We start from the raw sequence: 13,850 nt of genomic DNA on the forward strand, positions 1-13,850 counted from the left end.
GTCGGTATCCTACAAAACTCCATAATCCTGTTACATCTGGCTTTTTCTTTCGTTTTCAAATTACCCAACCAAAAAAAGGAAAACGAGAGATTTGGTAAGAATTCATGCCGACACAAGAAAAAAGGCACACGACCACAGGAAGTTTGCAGCATTGCTCCATGATGGAAAATGTTCTAATCCCAAAAGAATGTACCCACACATACACACACACACGTACACACGAATGTACGATATTTTGCCCAGATTCCGTAACCGCTCTAAATATTCACCTTTTTTCATTAAATTCTAATGAGCATAAATAATGCGTTGTCTGTAAGAACGGTTGAAAGGATCTTTTGTTTCCATCTCAAACACTCATCATATTACAGTCAAAGATTCGTGATGGTACTGTTTAGGACGGTCTACTTAAAGTAGTCGTCCATTGATACGTCAGCTCTATACGAAATTACTTTGCTCCACTGCAAAACGTGTTCTACTAAATAGAAAGAAATCTTCATTCCTATAGACAGGCAGGAAAGAGTGAGTTTGAGGTCTAAAATTACATAGGGTATACGATTCTCACAAACTTTAAGAACTCAGTAATGGATTACGTTTTTAGTTAAGTTTATTCCAAAAATTCTCTGTTGTAAAAGTTGCTCATAATTAATAATTGAGCTAGTTAGGCAAACCATCTTTATAAATAATTTGCTTTAACAAATTGCTTCTTTAATTACTTTATAAAACAATGCATTTGTGACTTTTGCTTTGTAGAACTTCTTCAATTACTTAATAGCAATCGGAATTCATACTAGTTCTTTTGTACTTTAGATACTTTCCACATACTCTGAATGGGGCAAAAATAAACAACCTTCGAAACGTCCAAAACTGTTTAATGCTTTGCTTGCTTGTATGCTATTCCACCTACTTTTCAAAAGGCGTTCGAACACCAAACGCACGTCTAGAATATAGCGCGGAAGTGATAGCCACAGTGAAAGCTTCCACAGCCACTACTTTTACCGGTGGTGAAAGTTTGTACAACTTCAAATGACAAAGTTGCGTACACGGTGCACACAATCCCCGTTACCAGTGGACACACGGTGCATTAGAAAGTATCCACGAATGTTACCATCGAACTTTGACAGCTCTATTTTAGGCCATCGCCTTCCCAGTAGCCGCCAGTACGCCAGCGAGCAGTTAATCAGGATTTACAACGATCGTTTTACACAGGCGAACGAGCCCGTCCCATCGAACACAAACAAAAACAGTAGTTCTAGTCAAAAGCTTTGCGCTTACCTTCCGTTGGTCCGATGCAAGTTGTGTTCGTGAGGGAACAGTTGACTGCCAAGCCCGCCGTATCGTTCCCGTACGTTCCGTTGGCGTTGTAGAAAATGGCCCCAATATCCTCGGCTAGCAGTTCGAAAATGCTTCCCCGCGAATCGGTCCCATCGCCTATGGGTGATTCGAGCGAATCGTTGTAGGGAGCCGGATCATCGGCGTAGTATTGGTCGGTATCGTTGGTAGCGGCATTGGCGGTCACATTGGTAAGCACGGTAGCCACCGACGGGACGTGCACCGATGGTGCAGGTGTGTCTGGTGGTACCCGCACATCCAGCACGGTGTCGTTGTAGACACTCTCACCGAAAAGCCGGAAGTAGTCGGGCGAGTCCCAACCGCCATTCCAGTTGAGGGACGTGTCGTTCTCAACCGTTGCCATCGTGGTGCTTGCAATTGCTAGATGCCGCTTTCTCTTACTGTGCAGTAGTTCCTCAATGGACGATGGAAGGGCTGTTGTCTAGAGATACGACAATAGTTATGACTCTGGTGCCAGCCGGTACTGCCGAGACACTGATTTCAGAGCCGTAATTTCATTTGACCACCCCATGGGAACATCTCCTACGGTGGAATGCGGTCGTCCGCCCCAACAGCTTCCCTTTTTAATCCATTGCATTGGATGGTCTGTTCTTGATGATTCTATATGTCTGTTTTTTTTTGTCCTGAAGCCACAGGAACTAGATAATACAGCACCAGCGTGTTCTATGTTGAGTAGTTCCCGTTGCTATTTGATGCACAAAATGAAGTTGCGCTTTTGTGACGTAACTGTTGGCCTGTTGAGTATCGTCACGCGTTACATGGAGCTCGTATGATCAACTCCCCTATGGTTCGCAATGATAGACTTCCTACAAAAGCTAGATAAAGCTAGATGTTGGTTTGTATGTTTGCATCAGTTCCTTCACCACAGGTGTGTGGTGTATACCATTTCTCCCTGCCCACTGCCACCACATTCGGACTCCATTTCTAATCGTCGCCACTTCATGCACAAGGTGCAGAAAGATCAATTTCTCACTTTGGATTCCATAGTATGCTCATCAAAATATCTTCCAAATGAACAGTTTTGCTGACAGCGCTATATGGAACCACATATGCAAGATAATAAACGAATTTATCCTGCGTTTGGTGACAACATGTGCACGAAACTAGATCGAAAAATAAACACTATCGGAAGAACTTGCTCACTTGCTCACCGCACGGAAATCCTCTACATAATTTCTCATATACTCTCACAACACAGACACAGATATTCATTTACTCACTATGGTGTAACAGGTGCGCTAATTGTTTGTTTATACCACCGCAAACCGCACTTGCCTTTAGCGCACACTACGAAATTCATATCGCACAATCGCACTACTTTACGCACAATTTCAAACTCATTGTTACACTTCTCAATGCATCCTTTAAATGGGGAAAAAAGAAGACAAGCATTAGAAATTATAAAGTCCTGTTAAACATACACACTTTTGAATAGAAATAAATAAAACTAAATAGCACAAGTAAAAGGTACGAAGTACGACTGGAAAAATTCCAAAATTAACTACTAATTAAAGCATGCATTTTTCATCAATTTTGCTTCCGACAGTCCCTGGCACTTTTCAAAGCCTTAATAATTTTTTTTCGCCATAATTGCACAAAATTGCAGTTCTTTTTTCATCCTCATTTTGATTGCCGTCATGATTATTTTAAAAGTGTTGAAGGAATAATGTGCGTAATTACTTTTAGCACATTTGTGTGTGTGTGTGTGTGTGTGTGTGTGTGTGTGTGTGTGTGTGTGTGTGTGTGTGGGCGCAACGGGTGTCAGTGTAATAATTGTGAAATTTAATCTGATTTAACACTTCTCATCTTTCGCATCGTACAAAGTTGGAAGGAAGCTTCACCGTGGTACGCGGGTTCTTTTATCCGTATGCATTTTCGCTTATCTGTACAGGGTATTATATTTTAATTAATCACACGAAAAATGCAATGTACAGAATTTTTTTACGTATGCGTTTCAACCTATAATCACTACGGCACGGCACGCATCGTTGCTGGGTTTTCTTCTGCAAATATGTAACATAGTGATGCTGATATAAATCCTGCTGATTTTTGGTCACATTTGCGTTCATTGATCCGTTTGGTGAGATGCTTTAATAAGCTTTATCTGAAATGGTATCAAACGTTGCAGAGAAAAGGGAAAATTATGCATTAATTATTGGACGATTGCAATTGAAGAACAATTTGATTTCCATGCAAGATAAAAACAAACCCCGTTTGAAGTGAAATTTTAAAATGTGCTAGCGGGATCTTCCGCGTGCAGTTAGTAATAGTGCTTTAAGAATGTTTTATTTTCAAGAACAGAAGTAATTACTTTTACTTTACTGGTTAGTTCTGTGGCGAAACTTGGAGCGATTGCAATAAAACAAAATTAAGCATCCGGGATGAATCGTAATGGATAAAGTTTTATCCTCTGTTAAACAAGCTACAATTGTAATGGATTGTAAGAAATGTTTCAACGAAAGGAAAAGCAAAAAAACAAAGCTAAACGTATCAGTGATCAACCTTCTCACCGGAATGGCGCACGGATTGAATCACTCACTGATGAAAAGTGGAAAGTCTCGTAATTTTACTGCGTCACAACTTTGAACATTAAATTATGATTCCGAATTAAATATGTCATGCCACCATTGACTATGTCCCTGCCGCTATACATATAACCCGCACAGCTCAGTAGCCTCTTGGAACAAGTTTCACTATCCACCGAACGTGCACCAGCCCTAAAGCCCACGGCAAACTGCCATTACAACTGTCGACAAAGTTCTTTATTTCCCGGTTCGCTGTCATTGCAGATGGAATTGAAAGCAAAACGGAACAGTAAGATGTGTGGAAAGACTTTAACCCACGCACGCGAAAGTTGCTCGTAAAGTTATTCTTTTTCTGCTCTGCACTAAACCACCACTACCGAACCGAGTTGCTTGATTAATATACCGCGCTTGGAAGTTGGTGGCTTAAGCTAAGTTAAAAAATATTAAGAAATAATATAATCCAGTACAAAACACAATTCACTGCATTTTCGTAGTCTAAAAGTTATAGAGTAAGTAAAACTATGATAAAAATGTATATGGATAAAAGCTATCTTGGGTGCAGGAAAATGTAAACTACCGTTGATTTAGCTCTTCTTATTCACTTAAGTCGAAATTTGATTCATTTTCGCTAGATAACTTTTTTTTAACGTTAGAGCTACAAACTATTTGTGAATATTTTTTTTATTCAAATTTTCATTAAAGAATTTTGAACCTTTGAAGTATGATGAACTCCGAGGTTCATCAGCTTGCACAGAGTGTTCCCAGGTGGATACACTGGAACACAAATTCACGTTGTGTTCCAGAGTGTCATCGGCCTGGAATACTCTGCTGCAAGCAATCCAACACGTCGATCCCGCCCTTACTCCTACATTCCTGTCCCTCCGCTTCCCTGTACTAACGAATATTAGTAAAAGTAAGCGGATCCAAATCCTAAGTTTGTTTGCAAACTACATCATCCACATTATTGGAAACAATAATGCTGTGATAGATGTAGAAGTCCTTAAATGTTCATTGTAACCTGTGTTTTTGTTTTTTTTTCCTCTTCTTTTTTGTTCCATCTATTTCTATTGTAAGCTAGTACATAAGTTAATTTCTCTTTCTTTTCTTTTTTAAATAAACATTTTTACAAAAAAAAATGAAGTTACAAAACAAAATACAAACATAATAAGTTTAGTACAGTATTTTTTAAAATAAAAATATTAGCTCAGCCATCTTCTATAAATAATATAAACTTTTTTTCATCTCTTTTTCAACTTCGTTAACACAGGATCAATTAAATAATTCACTTTACAACAGATAAACTACTTCGCTTGTGGGCATTTCTTTCAGATAATAAAATTTTTAATCCATAACAAGAAAAATTGAAGAAAAGTCATAAAATAAATATCTCATCTGCATCCCCCAATCAACAGTCAAATGCTTCTTAAATATATCCATTTTAGAAACTATCTTCATAAATTTATTCTTTTGAATTATACCCATTCTCCTGAGCTGTGCGTTGCGCTATATTTCACGGCATCGAAGCATGAAGCACGATACAACTTCACAACGTTATGGAATCCCCTTATGTTGGAAAGTTTGTGGAAGCGCTATACTCGAAGAACATCCAAACCAAACTGAACCCCTTTTGCGAAGGAAGCTGGAGCTTGTCTAACTTTTGCAAAACCCTCAACATGATTCTGACCCAACTTCTGTGCGTTAGTCTCGGGGCGAAAGTTAAACCCAAAACCCGTCCTCACAGCTAGTGGCCCGCTGACGGTAGTAGTAAGCTTTTTTTCATTCTGTTTGAATTATGGTTTAAAGTTTTTCCTTCCTCATTCCGTGGCGTTGTGTGTGTGTGTGTGTGTGCGGCCAAAGAGACGCGGCAATTAACATGCAAGCGCTGCGCAAAACTGACCGGCAAGAAGTTCTTTGTCGACTGAGAACTATACATCCCTAAGCTTGCTCCTTACCCATGCTGTTAGTCAAGTGCACGTGATAGCCACTAGTGCTGGCCCCTGGATGGGTGGAAGAAGGAAAAGCTGTTCCTTATTTTTTCCACAGTAAAAGGTGATCTACAGGTTGCTTGGTCTAACTGCCATGCTAGACCACGGCCAACTCCCCCCAGGCTGACAGGATACACATTTTACCGTTCCTTAACAAAAGCTCCCGCAAGGAAAAGGAAAGTAGCAACGGTTATTCTTTATGTTTCTGTAGTTTTTAAACTGCATATCGTGCATAACCTTCCATCGCAATGCCACCCACCCATCCATTTAAAGCAGAAGGCACGATAGTGAATCTAGCCGTTCTCCCATTGCGCGTCACCGAACTGTCCAATCTATGCAGCCAGTGAAAACGATGCACTCTAATGCACAACCCTTCAAGACCATCCTGGTCCGCAGCATACTGCAGCGTAATGCAGGTTGGAGAACACTTACTGCTATCCCCACAGAGGTAAAGGAGAACTGTGCAACGTGACACGCTATCGTCGTTGGGGCTATACATTGTTGGTTATGTTGGTTAGCTTGTGCTCACCGGTTCAACCCTCCCGAAGGCGATGCAGACAATCCTTCCACGCAGAGTGAAACCTTTCTCAAGTACATGCTACAAGGCTCGGGGAATCCAACGAAGCAGCCATGCGACTACACGGTGGGCTACATTATCCTGGTCGAGATCCGGGCAAAATAATGCTGACACGTGAAGAAAGCATAACTACGTGGTGCTCTGTCTGCCGGAGTTTCCCGTTCTTTCAGCACGCACCGATGGGTAACCGACCGTTGCAACCAACTATTCTCCCGCGAATAACACTTCGCAGTAAATCCATCCAGCCATTGGCAACATAGCACCCCCTTCGTGAATGCCTTCTAAGGAATCAATCGTAGCTGGTTCGACTCTTCAGCGACGACGTTAATTGAAATATCGTTTTACCACCTGCGAGTCATCACCTTGTCAGCGCTCAGTATGAGAAGTCATTAACTCAACTCCACTTACCGAGCAAACCGAGCGGTCGATTTTGACAAGGAGCGTTAAATTTTTATGACACGTGCTAATTTTCTCACCAACCAAGCCCATTTCCTGACAAAATCTACTCCAGCCATGAAACCAAGCGATCATTTCCATAGCAACAAATTTGTGCAGCGATACCAGCGGTTCGTTCTACACAACGAACACCGTTGCTGAACTGTCAACCAGAATAACGAAGGAAACTGGTCGGTGTGCTGAAATTCTTTGGCCGGTGAGTGACATTTTCTCCAAAAACCACATTCTCCACTACCGGAAAATTTACCCAGAAGAAGCAACCGTGCTGCCGGTGAAGAAACGGGCCACATTCTGGGTGGAATGTGAGCTGGTAGAGGTTAGCATACCGTACAGTCAAGCAGAAGCCGGTTTCAAAGCACACACACACTGTGTCCTTCGGCAAACGAACCCAATCTACCATGCCACGAAACACACGCACTGTGCTCACACTCATCCACGACCACGACACCCGCTTCACCTATCGATTGGGTTGGGAAAGCTGTGCAAATTCCTACCGGAAATGCTTCCTTTCCTTGTCGGTTTTGCCAATGCCCAAGAGAAGGGTATCTGTTCGTACGATTTCATGCATTGCATCTTGGCGTGAGCGTTTCGTAATGAAGCGCATCAAATTTGACGCCTGACAGTACATTCCGGTATGGTTTTTTTTGGTGCCATGAAAAACATCAAATAGTAAAAATGTCTGCCGAAGATCTTCCGTTTCCTTCAATTTTGCTTATTTCGTTCGGTTATCCTGCAAGTAAGTGGTCTCAATGTATAACGTGACACATAGCCATTCTATTATGTTTGTCTAACGATGCCGCTGAATGTGATTGAAACGGTATTAGCACGCATCAATAAAGCGAAGTAGCAGAATGCCGGAACTTGGCATCGCTTCACAGCGTAGTACAAAAATACTTAAAATTGGACCATTCCACTCCGTCCACGACTCCGTCTCGAATTTATTCTTAGTTATAAATATTTATTTTCACATAAATATTATGATAACAATTATGATAATTGATAACATAAATTATTGTAGTCAACATTAATTATTTATTCACAAGACACTCTTAGAATAGCTGAATTATTATTATATTATACAGTGGAACACTGATAATCCGTGCTCATCGGGACTCGGCCCATGCCGGATAAGAAAATATCACGGATAATGGGCACAACTCTTTGTATTGATAAATATTAGTGTTTAGTGTGTAATGGGTGGACTTTTTTATAAAGCAGGATGCTTATTTTCTTATTTACAATTTGCAACGCAAATCTGTTATTTTTTTCCAATTTGAGCAAATTGTATCATTCCATATTGAAGCTTTTATTTCTTGCCATCATCGGTTTTGCATTTAATTTGTCAATTCGCCTTCGGAACTGGCATTTCCGAACTGCACGGATAATAAAAGTACATAATAAAAGGACATATAATAAAAATACAGTACGATTGCGCCTGCAAGTCGCTAATTAACTTTGCATTAGAAACTAATTTGTGCCAAATATTGTATTTTTGTACAAATTTATCCCAATTGCTTGATGTTTTAAATACATAGCCATGCAAAAATGATAAAAATAGCTTTCTTAAATGTGACGCGTTGTAGCAAATATTGTTCACAGATTTTCTCCTACTTCTACGGTCAGCTGTCTTGCAGAGCCTTCGAAGGATTTACACCATCATGATTAATGAGTTCCACTGGCAGCATTGCTGCCTGTTCGGACAGCAGCACAACCGTAGCACCTCGAACATCCACGTGGTAGCATATCGTGCCTATCGAACAACGCATCGCTACGTTCAATCACGTAAAATTCGGTGCTCTGATTTATGTGTACTTTATCAAATGAAACTTGTGCTGTGCTTACAAGAAGCAATGTTTTTCCACGCCATTTCCTCGTCCAACCTACTCGTCCTACTGTTTCTTCAATATCTCCCCCCCGAACGCCTCTCCAGAAGATGAAGGGCGTACAAAATGATGAAGTTTTTAAAGAAATTTCCAATGTAACGATAAACCCTCCAACCGCCTGCAATCCGAGGTTTCAAGATGTTTTACTTCACCCGAGCAACGAACGGCTTTCACTGTCCTTCACGTTTGACAAATGGCCTATCTTTAGCACGATGTATTTTACCATCAGCTTCGAAGCAGCAGAGGAAAGAAAATGCAAAGAATTGAAGCACAGTCCAAATGATGTGGCCAGTATTCACGCTACGGAAGCGAAAATGTGCTCAAGCAATTAAATAAATTGCGTCGAAAGCAGTGAGCTCTTCTGGCCAGCTGATGTCAGAAGAAATATCTTCAAATATCTTGAGAACGAAGGTGGCAATCCCTTTTCCAAAAGTTCTAATGGTAAAAGCTCAGAGATACCTTCATGCTTTCCTTTGAAAAAGAAACACCCCTTTTTACACGATTTGGGTCGACTTCCGGCTTCTTTACACTACACTCACACTGTAAAGTGATCAATGCATAGCTGCTACGACATCTTTAAAATATTTAATATCGTAAAAATTCCTGCACGTCATTCAAAACATGACTAAGCATCAGGTTACACGATCTTACGATCAGGAATAAATTTTCATTTATCGTTAAAGTGTCCATTGGAGAAAATAGTTTGAAATGCTTGCTTTATTAAAACGCGCCCCTATTCCTTACACATAGTTCAACTTTTCCATTCAGGAATGCTGGAGAGAATCTCCTGCATTCTCTTGCGTCACTTACTTTCCCGTACGCATTCAGGCAATGGATCCAGATCCACATGACAACGCCCTAGAACGAATTTTACATATGTACGTCTTCCGTCAACCCTTGTCCATGTCTTTAAAAAGACGAATGAGCCCTTTTTTACATTTCCTTGCAGGGAAGACAATTTTACTGACAGTGTCCTTGCTATCGAGACGTCAAGCGAATGAACTTCAGGTTTACAACATGAGTATGGCTGCAACCATCTTTGATTTTTCTCCCTGAAGACAGGGGTGCAAACTCCAGGAGATATTTGTTGAAACCTCAAGGTGCCAAGAGACAACCGAATAAGCAAGTAGCTGAAATTTTGTCAAGCAAGTTGAATGTTGAATGCAACTTAATTCACAAAAAATTAGTACTCTGCATTATTTTTTTTATTCTTCAAAAACCTAACTGTAAACTGAAATTAAAAATTAAAATTTTGGTTAGCACCGTACCTATGAAGATCCAAATTCATTTAAACAATTCTTTATTCCATGCCTTCACTTTCGCCCTCGGCGTCCAACTTTGTAAGAAAACTTTTTAATTTATTTACAATCTCCACAGCATAAATGAGCAATTGCTTGCTCGACAGCCGTTTCATGCTTTCACAAATTTATCCACAAGAGACGACAAAAAGCCGCACCACCCGTGAAAAAAATGAGCACAATCTTCAGTTAAGAAAATCATGACCCACTACCATGCATTTGCAAAGGCGGCGATGAAACCAGCGATGCAGGTTTTCAAAAATATCTGCCAACATCGAAAGCTTCGTCGTCTCTAAAGACAATTTCAGCTTTTTCTTTTCGTGTGTATGGCAGCCAATGATATGTCACTGCACCGGGAACAAAATGAGACGCATGGAAGCATGCCAAGAGGATCGAGGAAAATTTGCATTTGCATCATTTCTATTTCACCGTACATGTTCCTTGGCATCCTGCGCCTTCTCGCAAAACTGGCTGGAATGTTGATGTATGAGGTTCATTTTAACTATCTTACCACGAATCAGCCTTCCATGTCGCTTTGGCCGATATCATTTTCCCACTCGAGGTCCTTGTTAGCACACTTTCTAGTCAATCTTCACCCGTAAGAGACGGGCTAGATGCAGGCGGGCAGCGATGAACGATGCTTTTGCATTTGATCATTGCGCGCCTGCTTATCTTGCTGACGGATCGCTTTTTTTCCTCCATGCTCACTTCTGAAGCCTTCCCGTGGCTTCCGTACGTTCGTTCGCATGCTTGAGCTTCCGGGTTCTTTATTTTTTGTTTGTTTTTACTCATTTCAATTCGGAGCCTTTGCTTTCGAATCGAGCAACCTACCTTTATAACACACTTTTTCGTACCTTATCGTTCACTTAACGGAAAATTTCCCATTAGCATCGCTTGCGAGGAGTTGTTCCGCCATTTTCCATGCATAATAGGATGGGATGATAGTGAGTCCGGCACTATCTACATTGATGTGACCGAAAGTCATTTTATTCTGTTCCTTTCACCATTACACCAACTAATGGTGTTAGGTACACCGAATGAATTTCAGTAGATGGAGGTGTGTTCCCTGCAGTAAGGATACGTAGCATTTTTTAATTCAAAACGCTTCAAAAACTCGCTACCAGCTTGCATTATTATTTTCTCCGATTTTTTCACAAAACCTTTCGCACATATAAACACCATTATTCGTGCCTGTTAGCTGCGGTGAACCGGAAAGCAAACCTTTAAAAATGCCTAAAGACGTGTAGATCCTTGCCCCATCGGCTCTGTTTTGCATCGTAATCGACCTCATCATCGGTCTTAACAGCTCCCAAACGAAGCTCCAACCAAATACATCGACCAGCCCCTAACACACTGAGCTTACCGTACAGTACGTACCTTCCATTCTTCTCCAACGCCATTAACACGCCCGTGAAGGTACGCAAACATGCATAAGATATAAGAAAAGGGATTCGTTTTTCCATATTATTCCTCTGCTTTTTTGTGCTCTCATGCTGCTTTCTCTACTTTCGCTACTTGCATCCGTTTCCTACTCGCATCCACGTACAGAAACCTCTTTTCGTTTGAAGAGTAGGACACACCCAACACTGCCTCAGCGCCGTCGAACCTGCCAGTTTTGTTCGGTCGGTCATGAATATAAAACTATTTTGCTCCCACTCACAAAGGAGCCGTACACTGCGGCCCGATGAAATTATGTTTCTTTTCATTTCTAAGCCAATCACTCCCACCCGAGTCAACGAGGACCCTTTTCGCTTTGGCCGATTGTCCTGAGACCAGCCCGCATCCCGTACGGTAGCATCATCGTGTAGGCGCACATGAGAAAGTCAGCATTTTTTACCTTCCATTTGCGTTTGCTTCTTCCACGGTAAGTCCATTTACTTGTCCTGCGACTCACCATTCACTACCGCACCAACACAAAGTGAAAATTCCATAACGAACAGAAAATTCACTCCATCCTTCCGAAGTCTTCCCTTTTATGCAGGCTTCACCCACCGACACGGACAATCTTTGGGGCGGTTTGGAATTTGAAAAGATGCTCCCTTTGTAACCACCCTTTGTATCGCGTAAGGGGGAAAGATTCCAGTATCGACGGTTGAGTGTTTCTTGTCTTATGCGCGCCTCATTTCTCAGAAGTCGAATACTCGTCCTGAGAATAGCTTCATCAGATCCGGCCTCCTGGTCCCTACTTTATTCCTCCGTATCGCAGATGAATTGTTCTTCGTTACGCTCATCCGCCGGCCAGGGTCCGCATCCACTTCAACTCCCACGGGAACCATTGCCCGGCCCTTTAATGAACGCTCTCTAGGGCAAACAATCTCACATTTTAATGTACTTTTCAAGCTTAAACAACCGTTCATTGGCATTTACAAGTGTGCTTTAAGTATCTTTTGAAAATATTTCAACAAGGTAAAAAAGGGATGGAGGATTTTTTTGTTATCCTTTTCTATTAAAATTTTGATTCGCGTTTATCACAATTTATCTATCTACATTGCTACTTTTATTTACGATTTGTATAAATTGTCCAATATCTCATACACTAATAATATTGTCCAACTCGATTGATTACAATAACAAAAATCTGTTAAACATGATTATCTTTTAGAAAACAACAATTTAAATCTTTCATATCAATAAAAGGTCTGCTGTGAACTCCTGTTTAAACTCATAATAGCTAACCTACTATTGGTCCCTTCCTCGATTTTTTGAAGATTATTTTGTGACTAAACCAATAATAGTATAATTTTTCCTTGTCAAAAGCTTTTAGCTACTAATTATTGCTATCCATTCTCCACTTATTTAGGGATCTTTAAAAGTAAAAACAAACAAAAAATACAAAAAGCCCGTCGAAACTAAGCAGCTACGTAAAGCTTCATATTTTTCGCTTCCTTTTTCCATCAGTCACTTTTCAACGCTACATCGAACATGGCAAGCGAAGTGAAAAATGTCTATTTATAATTAATTACGGCTCGTCCCAACTGACAGCGTTTTCAGCGACCAGTACGACACCATTGCCAAATGGTATGGTTTAAATTATGCGTACAAAACCCTACGAAACCAGCCGCTTGCTACCACAATATTATTCCCTTCAAACAAGGTGACTACTTCTCCTAGCCCTTACCTAGGGGACATATTTCCATTTTACTCAATTTTACTTTTACTTTACCATTTTTCTTTTACCTTTCTTTACGCTTGTCTCATGCTTTGGTAGGAGGCAAAAATCAGGCGAACAAACGTACCGTATCATGGGCTGCAAAGGGACAAAGTCTGGTAGGAATACGAACTCGCGACAATTCGAATAAAAATTGAAGTAAAATACATTGCCTGTTGCCTGTTGGAAGGTTTTTCTTTTTCATTCAACCTTGTTTGTCCAGTTCCCTTGCTTTTTGCTCGATTCTCGATTCTAATTCCCTTTCGTCTGAACGGGCAACTTAAATTTCATTTCGGTACTCTCGGTACGCTGGCTACGGTATGCTGGGTCCATGTTTTGGCAAAGGACGGTTCGACCGTTTTCATTATTTCGTACTTTTGATTCGTTTTTTTTTCTCTCATCCCATCAGTCTCACCTGCAAGTTGCGTTGACAAATATAATCAATATCCCTTGCCACAGAAACCCTCTGGAGCGTCGAACATTTCTTGCTTGAAACTGGAGTTTTTTTTTGCAGAATCGTGATGTGATTTCGTTTACCTTCTAATGGAGTTTCCCCGATTTCGGTCCGTATCTCTCCAACATCATTAATACTTTCTTTCATTTTCCAGTTGTTACACACTTTGCTGAA

General features: G+C 40.8%; 1 protein-coding gene across 1 annotated transcript in view; it reads right to left on the reverse strand.

Annotated features, from left to right (window-relative positions):
* LOC125764143 (dopamine D2-like receptor) overlaps positions 1-13,850 on the reverse strand; it is a 140,755-nt gene that overhangs the window by 108,185 nt on the left and 18,720 nt on the right. Inside the window, exon 2 of the mRNA XM_049428053.1 lies at positions 1,273-2,712. Within this exon, the coding sequence (XP_049284010.1) occupies positions 1,273-1,693 (421 nt within the window). The 5' untranslated portion in view covers positions 1,694-2,712. The remainder of the gene's footprint in view (positions 1-1,272; positions 2,713-13,850) is intronic.

This window comes from Anopheles funestus, chromosome 2RL (genome assembly GCF_943734845.2).
Source record: "Anopheles funestus chromosome 2RL, idAnoFuneDA-416_04, whole genome shotgun sequence".
Classification (NCBI taxonomy): Eukaryota; Metazoa; Arthropoda; class Insecta; order Diptera; family Culicidae; genus Anopheles; species Anopheles funestus.